This window comes from Pantherophis guttatus, chromosome 4 (assembly GCF_059756535.1).
Source record: "Pantherophis guttatus breed Tessera chromosome 4, ASM5975653v1, whole genome shotgun sequence".
Lineage (NCBI taxonomy): Eukaryota > Metazoa > Chordata > Lepidosauria > Squamata > Colubridae > Pantherophis > Pantherophis guttatus.
The window spans coordinates 115269982-115283438 of NC_142066.1; the positions used below are offsets into that span (position 1 = coordinate 115269982).

The 13457-nt window shown below is 34.1% G+C and overlaps 1 protein-coding gene across 5 annotated transcripts in view; it reads right to left on the minus strand.

The window, feature by feature from the left end:
• Positions 1-4694: 4694 nt before the first annotated feature.
• Positions 4695-13457, minus strand: part of PLCL2 (phospholipase C like 2) — a 164998-nt gene continuing 156235 nt past the window's right edge. For 4 of the 5 annotated variants that reach the window (XM_087892589.1, XM_087892587.1, XM_087892588.1 and 1 more), the window contains 2 exons: positions 11094-11203; positions 4695-5756 (listed from right to left, as the gene is read on the minus strand). In XM_087892589.1, the coding sequence (XP_087748715.1) occupies positions 5625-5756; positions 11094-11203 (242 nt within the window). In that variant the 3' untranslated portion in view covers positions 4695-5624. The remainder of the gene's footprint in view (positions 5757-11093; positions 11204-13457) is intronic. The other variant, XM_087892590.1, reaches the window with a different exon arrangement.

The window sequence follows — 13457 nt, forward strand, 5'->3', positions numbered from 1 at the left end:
TTTCAAAGCTTGCTAGGAATTCTGTTTGATGCATCTTTGTGGTTGAAGTTGAGTCCCTTTATCAGGACTTGTTCCACATCTTTGAGTTGTTGGTTGGATAGGTTCTTGATCCAGGTTTGTTTGTTGTTATGGGAGTTGTTAGCCGTTAGTCTGGATAGCTTACTTTGCAGGGCAGTGTGCTTCTTTTCTCTTGTATTTGTTGTTCTGTGCTCAATTGCTGCATTCAAACTTGGCATAAGTTGAGGGACCTTTGTTAAAGAATTTAAATTAAAAACATTTAAATGTGTGTTACAAATTTAAAAACAATAATCATGGGGAGGGGGGTATAATATGTTGCAGAGTAAAGCTTCACTTTAATATCATCCCAATTTACCAGGATGACTTTGAATCCTACCTAGGACTCAAGGATTTTACATATAAAAGAGGCAAGAAGAGATTGAAAAATCTCTTTCCTAGAAAAAAAAGATACAAGTAAGCCAAGAGCAGAAGTGATTCTGTTAGGTTTAGAAAAGAGAGCAACCTGATCTAATTAACTTTGGGTACAGGGATGTTTTATGGTGGGCCCAACCCAGCCTGTGGCTGCTGTTTGGTGAGTAAGCATACATCTAAAATCACACTCAACAAATTGTACAATCCAAGGTAATTATCTAAATTTCATAAAGAAGCATTAGATTAAACCATCAATGATTTAGCAAGCTAACATGACATTTGCAAAATGTCATGTGAGCATGCTAAATTTACGAGACATATTAGCATTTTGTAAGAAAAATAATTTTGAGGAAAGAATTGTTTTGGAAGTGATCACATGTCCTAACATTTGCATGCAGTATCACCGAACCCTCATGCAGCATAAAGGGCACATATTAGCTATGCAAATTATATTATCTTTGAACACCTTAATATTTTTTCTTAAATACCTTTTCTACTTAACTTTTAGGGGAGGAAATAATAACTGATCTACATGGTCAGTCTAAGCAAATACCTGGGTATGTTCATAGGACTGCTAATGTTATTTACATTTTCTTATAACTAAAGACTTCTAATACCATGCTCCTAACTATGCAATATTGTTTCAGATGCAACCGCTTCATAATTCAGAAGAACATTTCCTGGTGTTAATGAGTTGAGCCTCAAACAGCTTGAGAATACAGGAGACCTAACTTTTTGAAAAAGCAAGATCAGTTCCTTTGCTTTTCACATGATATCCCTTTTCAGGAAACTATTAGTATTCCACTTGCTTTCAGCAGAGAAACATGGTTATTTGTCCCATATTGTGAAAACTAGGACTATAATGCCTTGTATTAATTAAGTTAATCAATAATTCCACAGGACCCTGTTCAAAATCTAATCAGAATCTTGTAAATTTACTTAAATGAAAAATGCTGGGACACATTTGCAGAAAATGTGGCTTTTATGAGCTTGGTTCTCATCGTACAATGTGGCAGGTAGAGAATGCTCAGATGCTGAATTAGTCTGGATTAGTTTGCTTTTTAGGGGTGTGTCTGGAGGAAATATAATTTAGTTGCTGGTCTGTGGCTTTTAAAGTAACTCTTGGGAAACCTCTGCCTTGCCTCTTTTCATTTTTTACAGTTGTTATAATAACTTCCTTTGTTGTTGCAGCTACATCTCAATCCCATTTTCAGAGACCTTAAGCTTCTAAAATTCTTTTTAATGGCTGCTTCGGCCAATGAAAAAAGGCTCAATAACAAAGACTGCCACTATGCATTTTTTAGAATATTTTAAAACTCTCTCAAAAGACTTTGTGGTTATTCTCAACAACAGACTTTCAACTGCTGATCTACAAATGTCATGTAATTCAAAAGGCCCTGCAGTTGGAATTGCACCATTAAAGGAAATGATTACATTATATTCTTCACATGCTCTTAGCCAAGTAATTTCTGTTCCTGAAGAAATAAAAACCAGAACAGGTTGATTTTTGGTACTGATATTCAGATTGGCTTTAGCCCTTCATAATTATTAAAAGAATTTGAAAAATTATAGCATTACAAACAAAAAGTGTCATGCTTAAAGGAAAATTACAGGTAGCCCTAAAATTATGACTATTTGTCCAATCATTCAGGTATGATGGCACTGAACAAATAGTACTTATAACTAGTCCTCAAAGTTACGACTGTTCAGAACTTCCCTCCCCCAGTCATGTGATAGAAATTTAAGCCCTTGGCAACCCAATTAGACTTACAACTGCAGTGGCACTTGAACTCATTTTGGATCATGAGATGGGTGTATTAAAAATTTGCTAAACAATTATCCCATCTATTCCATGTCTCCCATCCATTCCATGTCTGTTCTTTGGCCTCCCTGCCCTGCAATGCCTCCACCATTGCCATCTTTTTGCTCCTACTGCAGACTAAGCATGCCCAGCATGGCCCTTAATGAGGTAGCTGTTGGTCACTCAAAATTTTCTGAGGTTTCTCAGTTATTTCCTTATAAGACATGGGGAAGAAGACTTCACGTGGCCAGCAGTTGCATCATGAAAGGCTACGCATACCTTATCAGCAGCAGGAGAAAGAAGAGGGCAAATCAGCTGGCCTGAAAGTGTAAGGTGGTGACTGCATCTGGGCTGTTTCACATTGCAACTCAAGGGCTTCTTGCAGTTCAACAGCTACAGCATGGCAAGCAGCCCCAGAGACATGTACTTCTGGTGCTGCTTGCTTCCCTGGTAGGCAAGTGCAGGACTAAACAGATAGAGTTGGGGGGGGGGAATAGACAGTTTGGGGAGTTGAATATGAGGCTGTCCCTTTTCTTGGAAGAACTAAAGCTCAGAGCTGGGAAAGAGTAAGCTGTGAATTGGATTGGGGTGGGTCTTCAGCTAAAGACTGATGGGATTTGAATAATGACAGCAATAAGTAGTGTCAAGATTGCTTTTGCTAAACAATGTAGTCATGTGCCATGAAGCTTTGTGATCACATCACTTAGCAAACATTTCAATGGACATAATAATTTAAGGGCTACCTTTATAAAGCAATTTATTTAAAGAGACAGATTGAACTGTCTCTACTGGAAACAAATATTGCATATTGCTTTAGCAGTAAACAAATATTGAAATAAAACCTTTTTTCACTGAAACTGAATTGTAGACAGCAGAATACTTTAATAGAAGGTGCCAGGTGATAAACCTTCACATGCTGAATTATACTAAGATCATCATTAACATTGGTACCTCCCAGTAATCTTTATATTATTTGGGACAGTAAAGCAGTCTAAATAATAATAATGACTAAATTCAGTTGCTGCTCCACTTAAGCATACTATCATGACATCTTGTGGTTGGAAGACTTTCATAGAACAAATGGATACTTGCACACTCAGAAACAAGTCTCAGTATGTTCAAAGGGCCTTCCTGTATTTCAGTCTGAATTTCCTATTTTGTGCTGTGATTAGGGAGTTAACAGCAACCTACATACAATTAGGGAAAATGTACGAAGCTCAATGGGTTTTCACTTATTCAGTTTTCTTTTTGCATCATCAAATCTTTGATGGATTACTTTGCATGAATTATGTTTCAAAATCTCCTTTGTGGAAAAGATAAAAACTTAGCTGGATATTCTTTCAGAAAATAATCTAGAGAATAGAAACCAACTGCATTTTCAACAGGTTCAACACTAGCAAGTGTCCCACTCTCTTCTAGAGCCTATGGTCTTTTTTATAGTTTTCAACAGAAACAATGTATTCTTTGTTTATAGTTAATGTTCAAAGATAGTGATAGGAATGTGTACAAGTAGATAACAGAATGCAATTGAATCAAACTTGACGTTTAACACTAATTAATGGACTGCTTGCGTGATTCCTTAATTAGTATCCCTTTATTATTTTTATAAAGAACTCAAAACATTGAACTATCCAACATAGCTTCCTCCTCCCATTTCCCCTACAACAAACCTATGAGGTGAGTTGGACTGAATGACTAATCCAAGGTCACCCAGTAAGCTTTCATGGTTAAGATGGCACTTGAACTAGTTCTAGCCAGGTGCCTTAATCATTAAACCAAACTGTTTTTTTATTCTAGGGAAAAGGTAGAGGTGCCGCATATTGACTGTATGAAGAATAAAGGATTAATAGTTAATTAATAGATTAATTAGCATTATGAATAAGGAGTCTCTCTTATATATAGGGATAAAAATGGGATGTCACAAAATTATACTAAGAGCTGCGGTGGCATAGTGGTTAGAATGCTGTACTGCAGGCTACTTCTGCTGACTGACTGCAATTTGGCAGTTCAAATCTCACCAGGCTCAAGGTTGACTCAGCCTTCCATCCTTCAGAGGTCAGTAAAATGAGGACCCAGATTGTTGGGGGCATTATGCTGACTTTGTAAACCACTTAAAGAGGGCTGTAAAGTACTGTGAAGTGGTTTATAAGCCTAAGTGCTATAGTGCTTCACTCTTCGAACAAAATGTTAAAAACTGTTTACATTTCTAAAATTTTAATTAAATGTGCTTAAATTAAATTGCAGTTTATTATTTTGAAGCACATATTACTGCTTATAGCACAAACTTCCGAAGGCAGATCTTGGGTTTGTATCTTCATATTACAGTGAGCATGAACTTCTTAAAATAAATCACAGCAATAAGTCTGTGTTAAAAGTACTGAATAGCTATGCTAATGGACCTAGAGGTTAAAACTTTATTAAAACCCGAGACCAGCAAGGAATCAGTTTAGGCAACTAATACGGGAACTGTATCATAAAACATTTTAATGTGAATACCTCACATCCACAAAATAAGAAGAAAAACTATTTACAAAATTTCGTTTACAATTTGGTCACTTTTATATTAGCTTTAGACATCTATAGAAGTTCTTGGGTGGAAACAGGTATGTCCCTTACTCAGGCATTTAATGGCAGATTAATTGCATGTTTTTATATGCAATGGCTCTCCCTTAGTGCACTCTGCCAGAGTAAGCATGTTGTATTTACATTTCCCTTTTATTTATGGCTCAACAACAACAAAAGAAACCCCAAACAATAGCACTTTCCTATCTGAATACTGCCAAGTTTCTTAACCGCACAATTCTGTAAAATGTCTTCAATTACACAATTCAGTAAAATGTGTACACTTCCATAGTTTTCCTTTCCAATTTTTACAAATCATATCTCAGCAATGGGTTTAATTATCCAAACTACCCTAAATCAAGGAAAGTATATACAACATAACTAGATTCCACCCCCCCACCCCCCGATCAAGGCACTTTTCTGAGCAATGACAAAAGCTCCTTCCTTTGCCATTATAACAAATTTAGAAAACCGATTTGTTTCTCTTTTAATAACAATGGTATTTTCTGCATATAGTTCTTGAATTATGGCATTTAACATGTATAAAGGATGCTTTAGCCAGCAATATTATTTCCATTAAAATAATTCAATTGCCTTCATATATAGAGTTGCTACATACATTCACAGTTTTCAGAAATTGTAATTAGCTTCTCGTTGTGCTTTTAAAACTCCAGGATTCTTCCCTCCCCTTCCCACAAAAAATAGTAAGTGCAAAGAAAAATGTCTTGTGCAACTACAACAGTTTCAGAGTTATAAACTCCAAAGGAATGAGAATTTTCTTTCATTCTCAATTTCTTTCTGCTGTCTTTTCAGGTATTGCTTCTAAGCTTTGTCAGGGCTTTGAAGATTCAACATTTGCAGATGATACTGATTTATTCAATCCACATGAAACAGCAGAATCGTGGATTTGCTTTAGGTTCTCCAATGCCTCATTTTTAGCATACTTGAGAAGATCAGCCTGGCCCTGTTAAGAACAAAAGGAGTTTCATTTATCAATATTAAGTCCACTCTTCAGCCTTGATTTATCCTATAATACCCCTCCCCCCACCCTTTTCACAAAGATGAAAAACAGATTGTTTTCAACTAAGACACATGAAGATAATACGGCTGGACTGCTCTGTATCCAAGTGGTCAAATACATATTTTTAAAAGACAAGAATCTTTCCCACCAAACAACTTTTGGCAAAAGCAAACGTTTTTGTATTTTGAATGGAATCCAAGAACCCATGGAAACCATGAGAAATTTATTATTGCTTGTGGTCCAGCAATTATAAGGATCATACATTGTACATCTTGTTTTTTCAATGATGAAATTAAAACACTGAGCATTCAACTGGGAATTCCAAAGTGCCCGGAGTCATTTTTCAGGAACACAGAACTGGATAGGCACCCACCAAAGCATACCACACATCTGAAAGATTTTGAATACTGTATTCTCAACTGTTCTGTCTAGAATCTCACATATCTCACACATTGGGAAAATTCAGCTTGCATATCAGATATATTAATGGAGCAAAAATCATACCTTTAAGAAAATAAATATATTTGAAGGCTGGAATGATTGACTTTACTTAACAATTGCTAAAAATGATTAAGTTTTGCAGTTTCTGAAATGGAGAAAGTAGAAAATGTACACCTGTCTTAAGAGACAGAGTTAGGAATGTAATCATAGTCACAGAAACTCCCAAGAATAATGAAAACCAATGATATTTTGATCAAATGATAGGTATATTTATAGAAATTTTAAAAAATTACTTTTTCCCCAAATCAAATAATTGGAGAATTAAAATGGAAAAATCAGAATCACAGGTGGTTACATTTGGCAGTTTTAGTTTGCTGTATAAGAGACATTTATCAATGGAACTTTCCCTTTAATTGCATTCCTTAATTTATCAAAATAAAAGTACTTTGTTTTATTTTTCCATAAAAACAAAGAATGTTAACTTAAAACATAGAATAAATGAATCATATACTTTATCAGAATCATTTCCATAAAATTCAGTAATGCATTATTTATTTTATTTCATTACTCTCGTCATAAATCAAATTTGCATTTGCTGAAATTAACCTGGTGAATTGCATTTTGAATGTAATCTGCAAAGCATTGCAATCTAACTATTAAATAAAGTGAACAAAAACTTTGTTATTTCATCTGAGGCTTGTTCACTTCTATTATTGGTAAACCAAGTTATTTCAAAGTACTGGGGAATTTAGAAGCAACTAGCAAATAATTGGCTATCCAATTTTATATTGATATGGGACAACAGCTGGTAGCTCACATTCACAGCATAATAATTTATCTTGACCAGTAATATACCAAACATTGCCACAGTTCAGAAATATCTTGAAATGAGTGCATGACTAAAATTTGGACTACGGAAACAATATGTCATTCTGCATGTTAAATGTGTTCCTCAAATTCTTTCATGTACCCATGATGCAAACTCTCAGTGGGATCGAAAGATACTGAATTTAACACAGAAGATGAAGATGGCTGCAACTGATAGTAATATTGGATTTGAAGACACGGTTGTTAAGAATGGTACAATGGGCATAAATGATGACCAATCATAACTGCGAAGACCGGTCAAAAGTGCGAGGACCTGTCAGAAATCACATTTTTCAGCCCTCTGGGTAGTCCTTTTGTGCACAGGGACTACTCAGAGGGCTGAAAAAGTTATTTTTGACTGGTCCTCGCACTTTTGACCAGTCCTCGAATTTACGACTGTCCTCACATTTTACGTTTTTTGCCCTATCTTATACAATGTTGAAGAGAAGCAGTTGTGAAATGAGTGACATGGTTGTTAAGAATGCTGCACAGGCATAAATGTGAGGATGGTCATAAGTGTGAGGACCAGTCAAAAGTGCGAGGACCTGTCAGAAATGACTTTTTTCAGCCCTCTGAGTAGTCCCTATACACATAGCCATGGCCACCCGGTCACATGACCAGCTAGCCATGCCCACCCAGTCACATGACCTCCAAGCCACGCCCACAAAATAAGCCATGCCCACAGAACCGGTAGTAAAAAAATTTAGAACCCACCCCTGGTTGGGGGTCACCACAACATGAGGAACTGTATTAAAGGGTCACGGCATTAGGAAGGTTGAGAACCACTGCCTAAGAGGAAAGCAAGCCTATTAGATAAACTGAGCTAGCACAAGTAAAATAAAACCCAATACTTTTGGCACATAGGAAAAGATAGTCAGAGGCTGACTTCTTGGTGAACTGGAAAGAGGAGATATAGTTTAGTGGCTTCTATTTGTGCATTAATCTGATTAGACTATGACATACTGCTTTCTAGATCAGAAAGAAATATTTTAAGTGTTACACAATCCATGGTAAGAAAGAAATATTTTAAAAGTTACACGGTCCGTGTTTGCTGATAAACAATCTTTTTCTTTACCAAATTTCTTGTAATTGTAGTTTCTGTCACTCTTGCATAGGAGAATGAAATGTCCTACTCAATCAATATAAAGAAGGTCTTGTAGATCATTTAAGAATATGAATCTAAATATACCTTTCCATAGGTATTCTAGAGCATGCTACACACTATTAACAGCCAAGCAATTTTTTTTCTTTTGAAGACACCAACATTAACTTGCATGTTTTACAATGCACTTTTCATGTGATTTTCAAAATGATTTTGAAATTGCTCTCACAAGAGTTAAATCAAAACTCTTCAGCACTAGTCATAATCATGAATAGACTGTAAATATTAAATACCTTATTTGTAGTTTAAGAACACTACTAAATGAATCAACATATAAAAGTGCAATCTACCTGTTCCTAGTACCGTAACTTAATTTCAATAAATATTAATACGAGTAATAAAACTTTAAATTATTTTAAAAATTCTATCACAGGTATGCAAAAACATAATTTTATCTAATTTTATCTAACATTTCTAAGCAATTATATTTGAATTATCAATAACTATGACACAAGCAAAACAATTCTGTGCTGGTCCATACAGCTTCTATGGGCCTGTTTTGCTTTGCAGGTCAAATTTCCAAATGAATGCTTCCAGTTGTGTTGAGCCTTCTATCTGTGTTGACCCAGCAAAACAAAAAGATACCAGGAAAGAGAAGAGTTCATTAAATTAATCAGTAGGACGACAAAATTAACCGAATTTCATCAATTATGTTTTGTTCCCTGCAAGAAACAGAAGTCATATTCAGAATGTTTTAAAACACAATTTCTATGGGCTATGTTGGAACAAAATTCAAAACGTTAGTGTTTCATTATAGGAAACAATGCTTCTTGCTCCTTCATTTTTTACAATAGATAGGATTTCTGCAGAGTGCTCTCACCAGTCAATTTATAGAGAAAGTGATCAAGGAATGATTTCAATATTCTAAATTCCAATTGCAAGCAACAAAAACAACAGTTAAACTTTTTGCAGTCTTCTGCAACATCACATCACTCAATTAATAGCAATGCATTATTCTGAATAAAATTTATAAACAGCACAACTATAAAAATATACTTTGCTAATTACTAGCTTCTCTATATTTGGCAGTCTATCTACAAAGCCCAACAAACAAGCAAAAAGAACATAATTGTTTATTGACCAATGTACTTTCTAAACCTTATTGCCCTGAAGGATATAAGAGGAATATAATATAACGTTATTTATTATATATAATATTATATATAATAAATAACGGAAGTTAATTGTGGAAGGCTAAAACACTCAAAACAATGTCCCATTATTGTCCCAAAGTCAAAACAAAATGCTTTAGCATCAAATGTTTGAGCTTAGAACATTTTAAGCTCAGAACATTTTGTACATCCCTCCAACCCAGAAATTGAATACTATCATGTCTCTTTCAAACTGATCATATTTTAGGACCGATGAGCAAGTGCTTATAAAACATGCAGCAATCTTAGAACTATTTAGAAGTTCCAATTTCTGCATAGCTGATCTCATTATATTATTGGAAACAAAAACTTAAGTATAAATGGATTCTAGATACTGAGAAAAAAATATTCAACTTAAGCTATTGTTCTTAAAAATAAATCAATCTTAGTTTATCATTACAAACAATATAACTAATATAGACAAAGTAAATTATATGTACTAACCATTCTCAAAAGCTCTGCAACAGGAGCAGAATAATCTTGAAAAAAGGTTAAAATGGAAGTATTTTTTTTAAACTGAAAGAAGGTTATATAATGGAATAGAAAGATAAATAGCATGAAATGTTATATTATCAAAATAGATCCCACTATTCAATGCATAGATGCCTTCAGAAACAAATGAATTTTTTCTCCATAAAAATATATTGAATTAGATGGTAAATACAGAGAAGCAGCTGCACTAATTTTGTTATACTTCTTTCCTTTTGAGTGAATCAAAGACACTCCAGATGACAAATGGGAACAATTTTGCATTTTAATCGTATGTTTCAATTTTTATTTTAAAAAAGCTCACTTTACAGTATGATTTTATATTCAGCCAGAACTTACAAGGAAAAAAGTCCTGTAGTTAAGCAGGGAGAGAAGCATGAAGCAAGCATATTCTACCACTAAACAAGAAAATCTGTTAATACTTTAACTTCTGTGGTTAAATCATTAAATTCTATTGATGAATTTTGCTAAAGACTGAAAAAGTACTTAATTTGTCTCTTAACTGTGTTACTGTTAATGCAGCAGCTGCTACTTCTTCTTTTTTAAATATAAGATAATTTTGCAGTATCTTATCACTTCTCCGAAAAGTTAGTCTTCATCATTCCAGGCTTCTAAATGGAAGCTTTCATTATGAAGGGCTCCTTATTGAAATCACTTTGTATTTTTATTTATTTGTTTTTTTATCCCATATTTATTACTTTATAAGTAACATAAGACAGCAAAGATGTGTAATACTCCTTCTTCCTATTTTTTTCCACAACCCTGCAAGATGGGTTGGGCCGAGATCGCCACTTTTCAGAAATGCATGAGAGAAACGAGAATTGCTGCTCATCCCTCCTTGTAGGAATATATCACTTAAACAGGCTGATACTGTCCCATTACTTTGCTTTATGCTTAAGTCACCATTTCCTCTATCTCAATCCTTTTCTTCCTCAAAATTGTCAAAAGTCAGCTCAAATATTCAAAAAATATTCAATTGATGCTACTACAGAGACCACACCTACTATTATTTACATAATAGTAATATTCTGTAAATTTCTGCATCAATTGTTCTTTTGAAACACCAAATTATCTCAGTAGAATATTTGACATGTCATTATTCTTTTCTTTTAGTAACAAATTAAAGGGAATAATTTATGATAGAAAAAAACTTCAATAAACAAATGTTACCTTTAAAATGGTAATATTCCAGGTAAAACTCTCCACTGCTTTTTGTAGTTTTCTCTCTTTCAATCCTTCCTTTGCTCCTATATTTTGTAAGTTCTCATGGAACTCCATTGCTGGGGAGTAAGAAATATTTAAACCTTCTTATTCAACTTTCAATGTTTTTACTATAAGATTTTTTTGTACTAAAAAGGAAACACGCTTATTAATTTCCTATCAGTTGATGACTTATCAAAATTAGAAAATACATTAAAAACAGGATAAAATCAAATTATGCTGTTATTCTAGATGTACTAAAAATAATCTGTTTTTAATGTTATATACAAAGGGATTTCAGCATGTTTTCTTAGTTCAGAAACTAGAAACACTGCAAAAGAATTATATTCAGTTAGTCGTTGGTTGACTACTACCTCAATCAGTGACCATTTGCAAAATCATTTTTCGAATACTGCAGTATTTACAACAAAATTTCTTGGCCTGAGAAGAAAAGCACTGGGTTGTTCTGATCAGGCAGCAAGATGAGTCAGTGGGAGGCTTTTAATCAATTAAGATCACAGACCTTAGCTTGTGAATTTTCAGTTAGCACTTTTTAGGGCAGCATTCCACTGCAGAGGAAAACAGCTCTGGAAGAGATGGTTTGTTTAAGCAATCTCTTTGCCCAGAAGCAACCAGTGACTTCATAATGTCTCCCTCAGTCATATGTTTACTTAGCAATAATTTTGCTTAACATCAAAGTCCCTGGATGGGATTACAGTCACTAAATGAGGAGAGGGTGTATATAGTTCTCTCCAGGAGGCTCCTTGCCAGACTGCTTTTAAAGTAAAATGATACTATTTTATCTTTAATTGCATTTAAGACATTGCTTCTTTCCATTGAAATTAGTGGCTCTGTATTGGTAGCCACAGGGCTCCACATCACTTAACTGGAGACCCCAGCACCTGTTAACTTCTTAGCCAACTTCAGCACATTTACTTTTCTATCTGCCCAGTATGATAAAGAACTATTCTTGGAGGCTCGTGAACTAGAAGACAGCTTGAATTTGTGTCTGAAATCATACAGTAGTCTCTTCACCTGCAGAAAAAATACAAACAATTCTCTGCCTGAGTTGCCCTTCTAAGAACAAAGAAGATAGATTGCTTAATACATACTGAAAAAAGTTACTGAGTTTCAGCTAAGAAAGTTTTATTTGTGTAAGCTATGTTGATGGAAGACAGAATTCTCAACATATTGATTATATGATAGCAATAACGAAATACAGATCCACCCAACTTGCCCCTTTCTCCATTTTTCTATGACAAAAAAGTAAAATGTGATTTGATTTGATTATGCTATATTTTAAAATGCCAATCAATGTTGCTTATATTACTAAAGAAAATTATTGACACAAATCTTAAAATTTTTGCTTGTGCAAAGCAAAATGATAGTGAATATGCTTTCCATTTCAGCACCAGGCTATGTACAGAACTTATATATATTTGGATGTTGTAAGTTGGGAGCATCAAGAGGGAAAAACTAAATAAGTCTCCATCTTTTACTATACTAACATAGAGCAGTTTATGAATGAAAATCATGTCTTAACCACAGCATAAAATCATCCTATGTTAACCTTAGCAATCTTTTTTTTTCCATCTACAAAATTAGCATTTAAAAATATATGTTAAATTATAAAATAGTAATACCACCAAATTAAATATAACTTTTAATACACAATAAAATGTGTTTTCTATAGAAACTATTCATTGTTATGCGATTTCATGTACATTCAGAAATAGGCAGCTGAGCACATGCATGCAGGTCACAGATATTTCTGGGGACTTTACTATAGCTTTACTATATGCATAGAAAGGTTGGTTAGTCTTTTCTTCAGTAAACAGTTGACCAGAGCCTTTACAGAAAACTGTTGTCATTTAGCTGTAGCTATTGAATGGAGGTTTTGAGTGATAACAAAAGTAAGCTTAATAGCATTCATTTGCCTCTTTTTCACTGACATGGTTCAACTGCTAGCAAAAACACAGAAATTATTACTATATAATACAGAGTTATAATCTGTGTTTATGTTAGATTAAATATACTGTTGCAGAGTTAAACATTTGGGTTAAATTAGATTTGGTATTGCAGAATTATTAAAGAACTAGTAAAATTATATATGTGTAATTATGCATGCTAAAATGTAGCCTGTGAAGAAAAAACTACAGGTAGTTCTCACCATGCACCACAACTGAGCCCAAAATTTATGTTACCAAAAAAGACATTTCTTAAGTGAGTTTTGCCTCACGATCTTTCTTGCCATAGTGGTTAAGTGAATCACTGCAGTTGTTAAGTAAATAACACGGTTGTTAGGTGAATCTGGTTTATCCATTGACTTTTCTT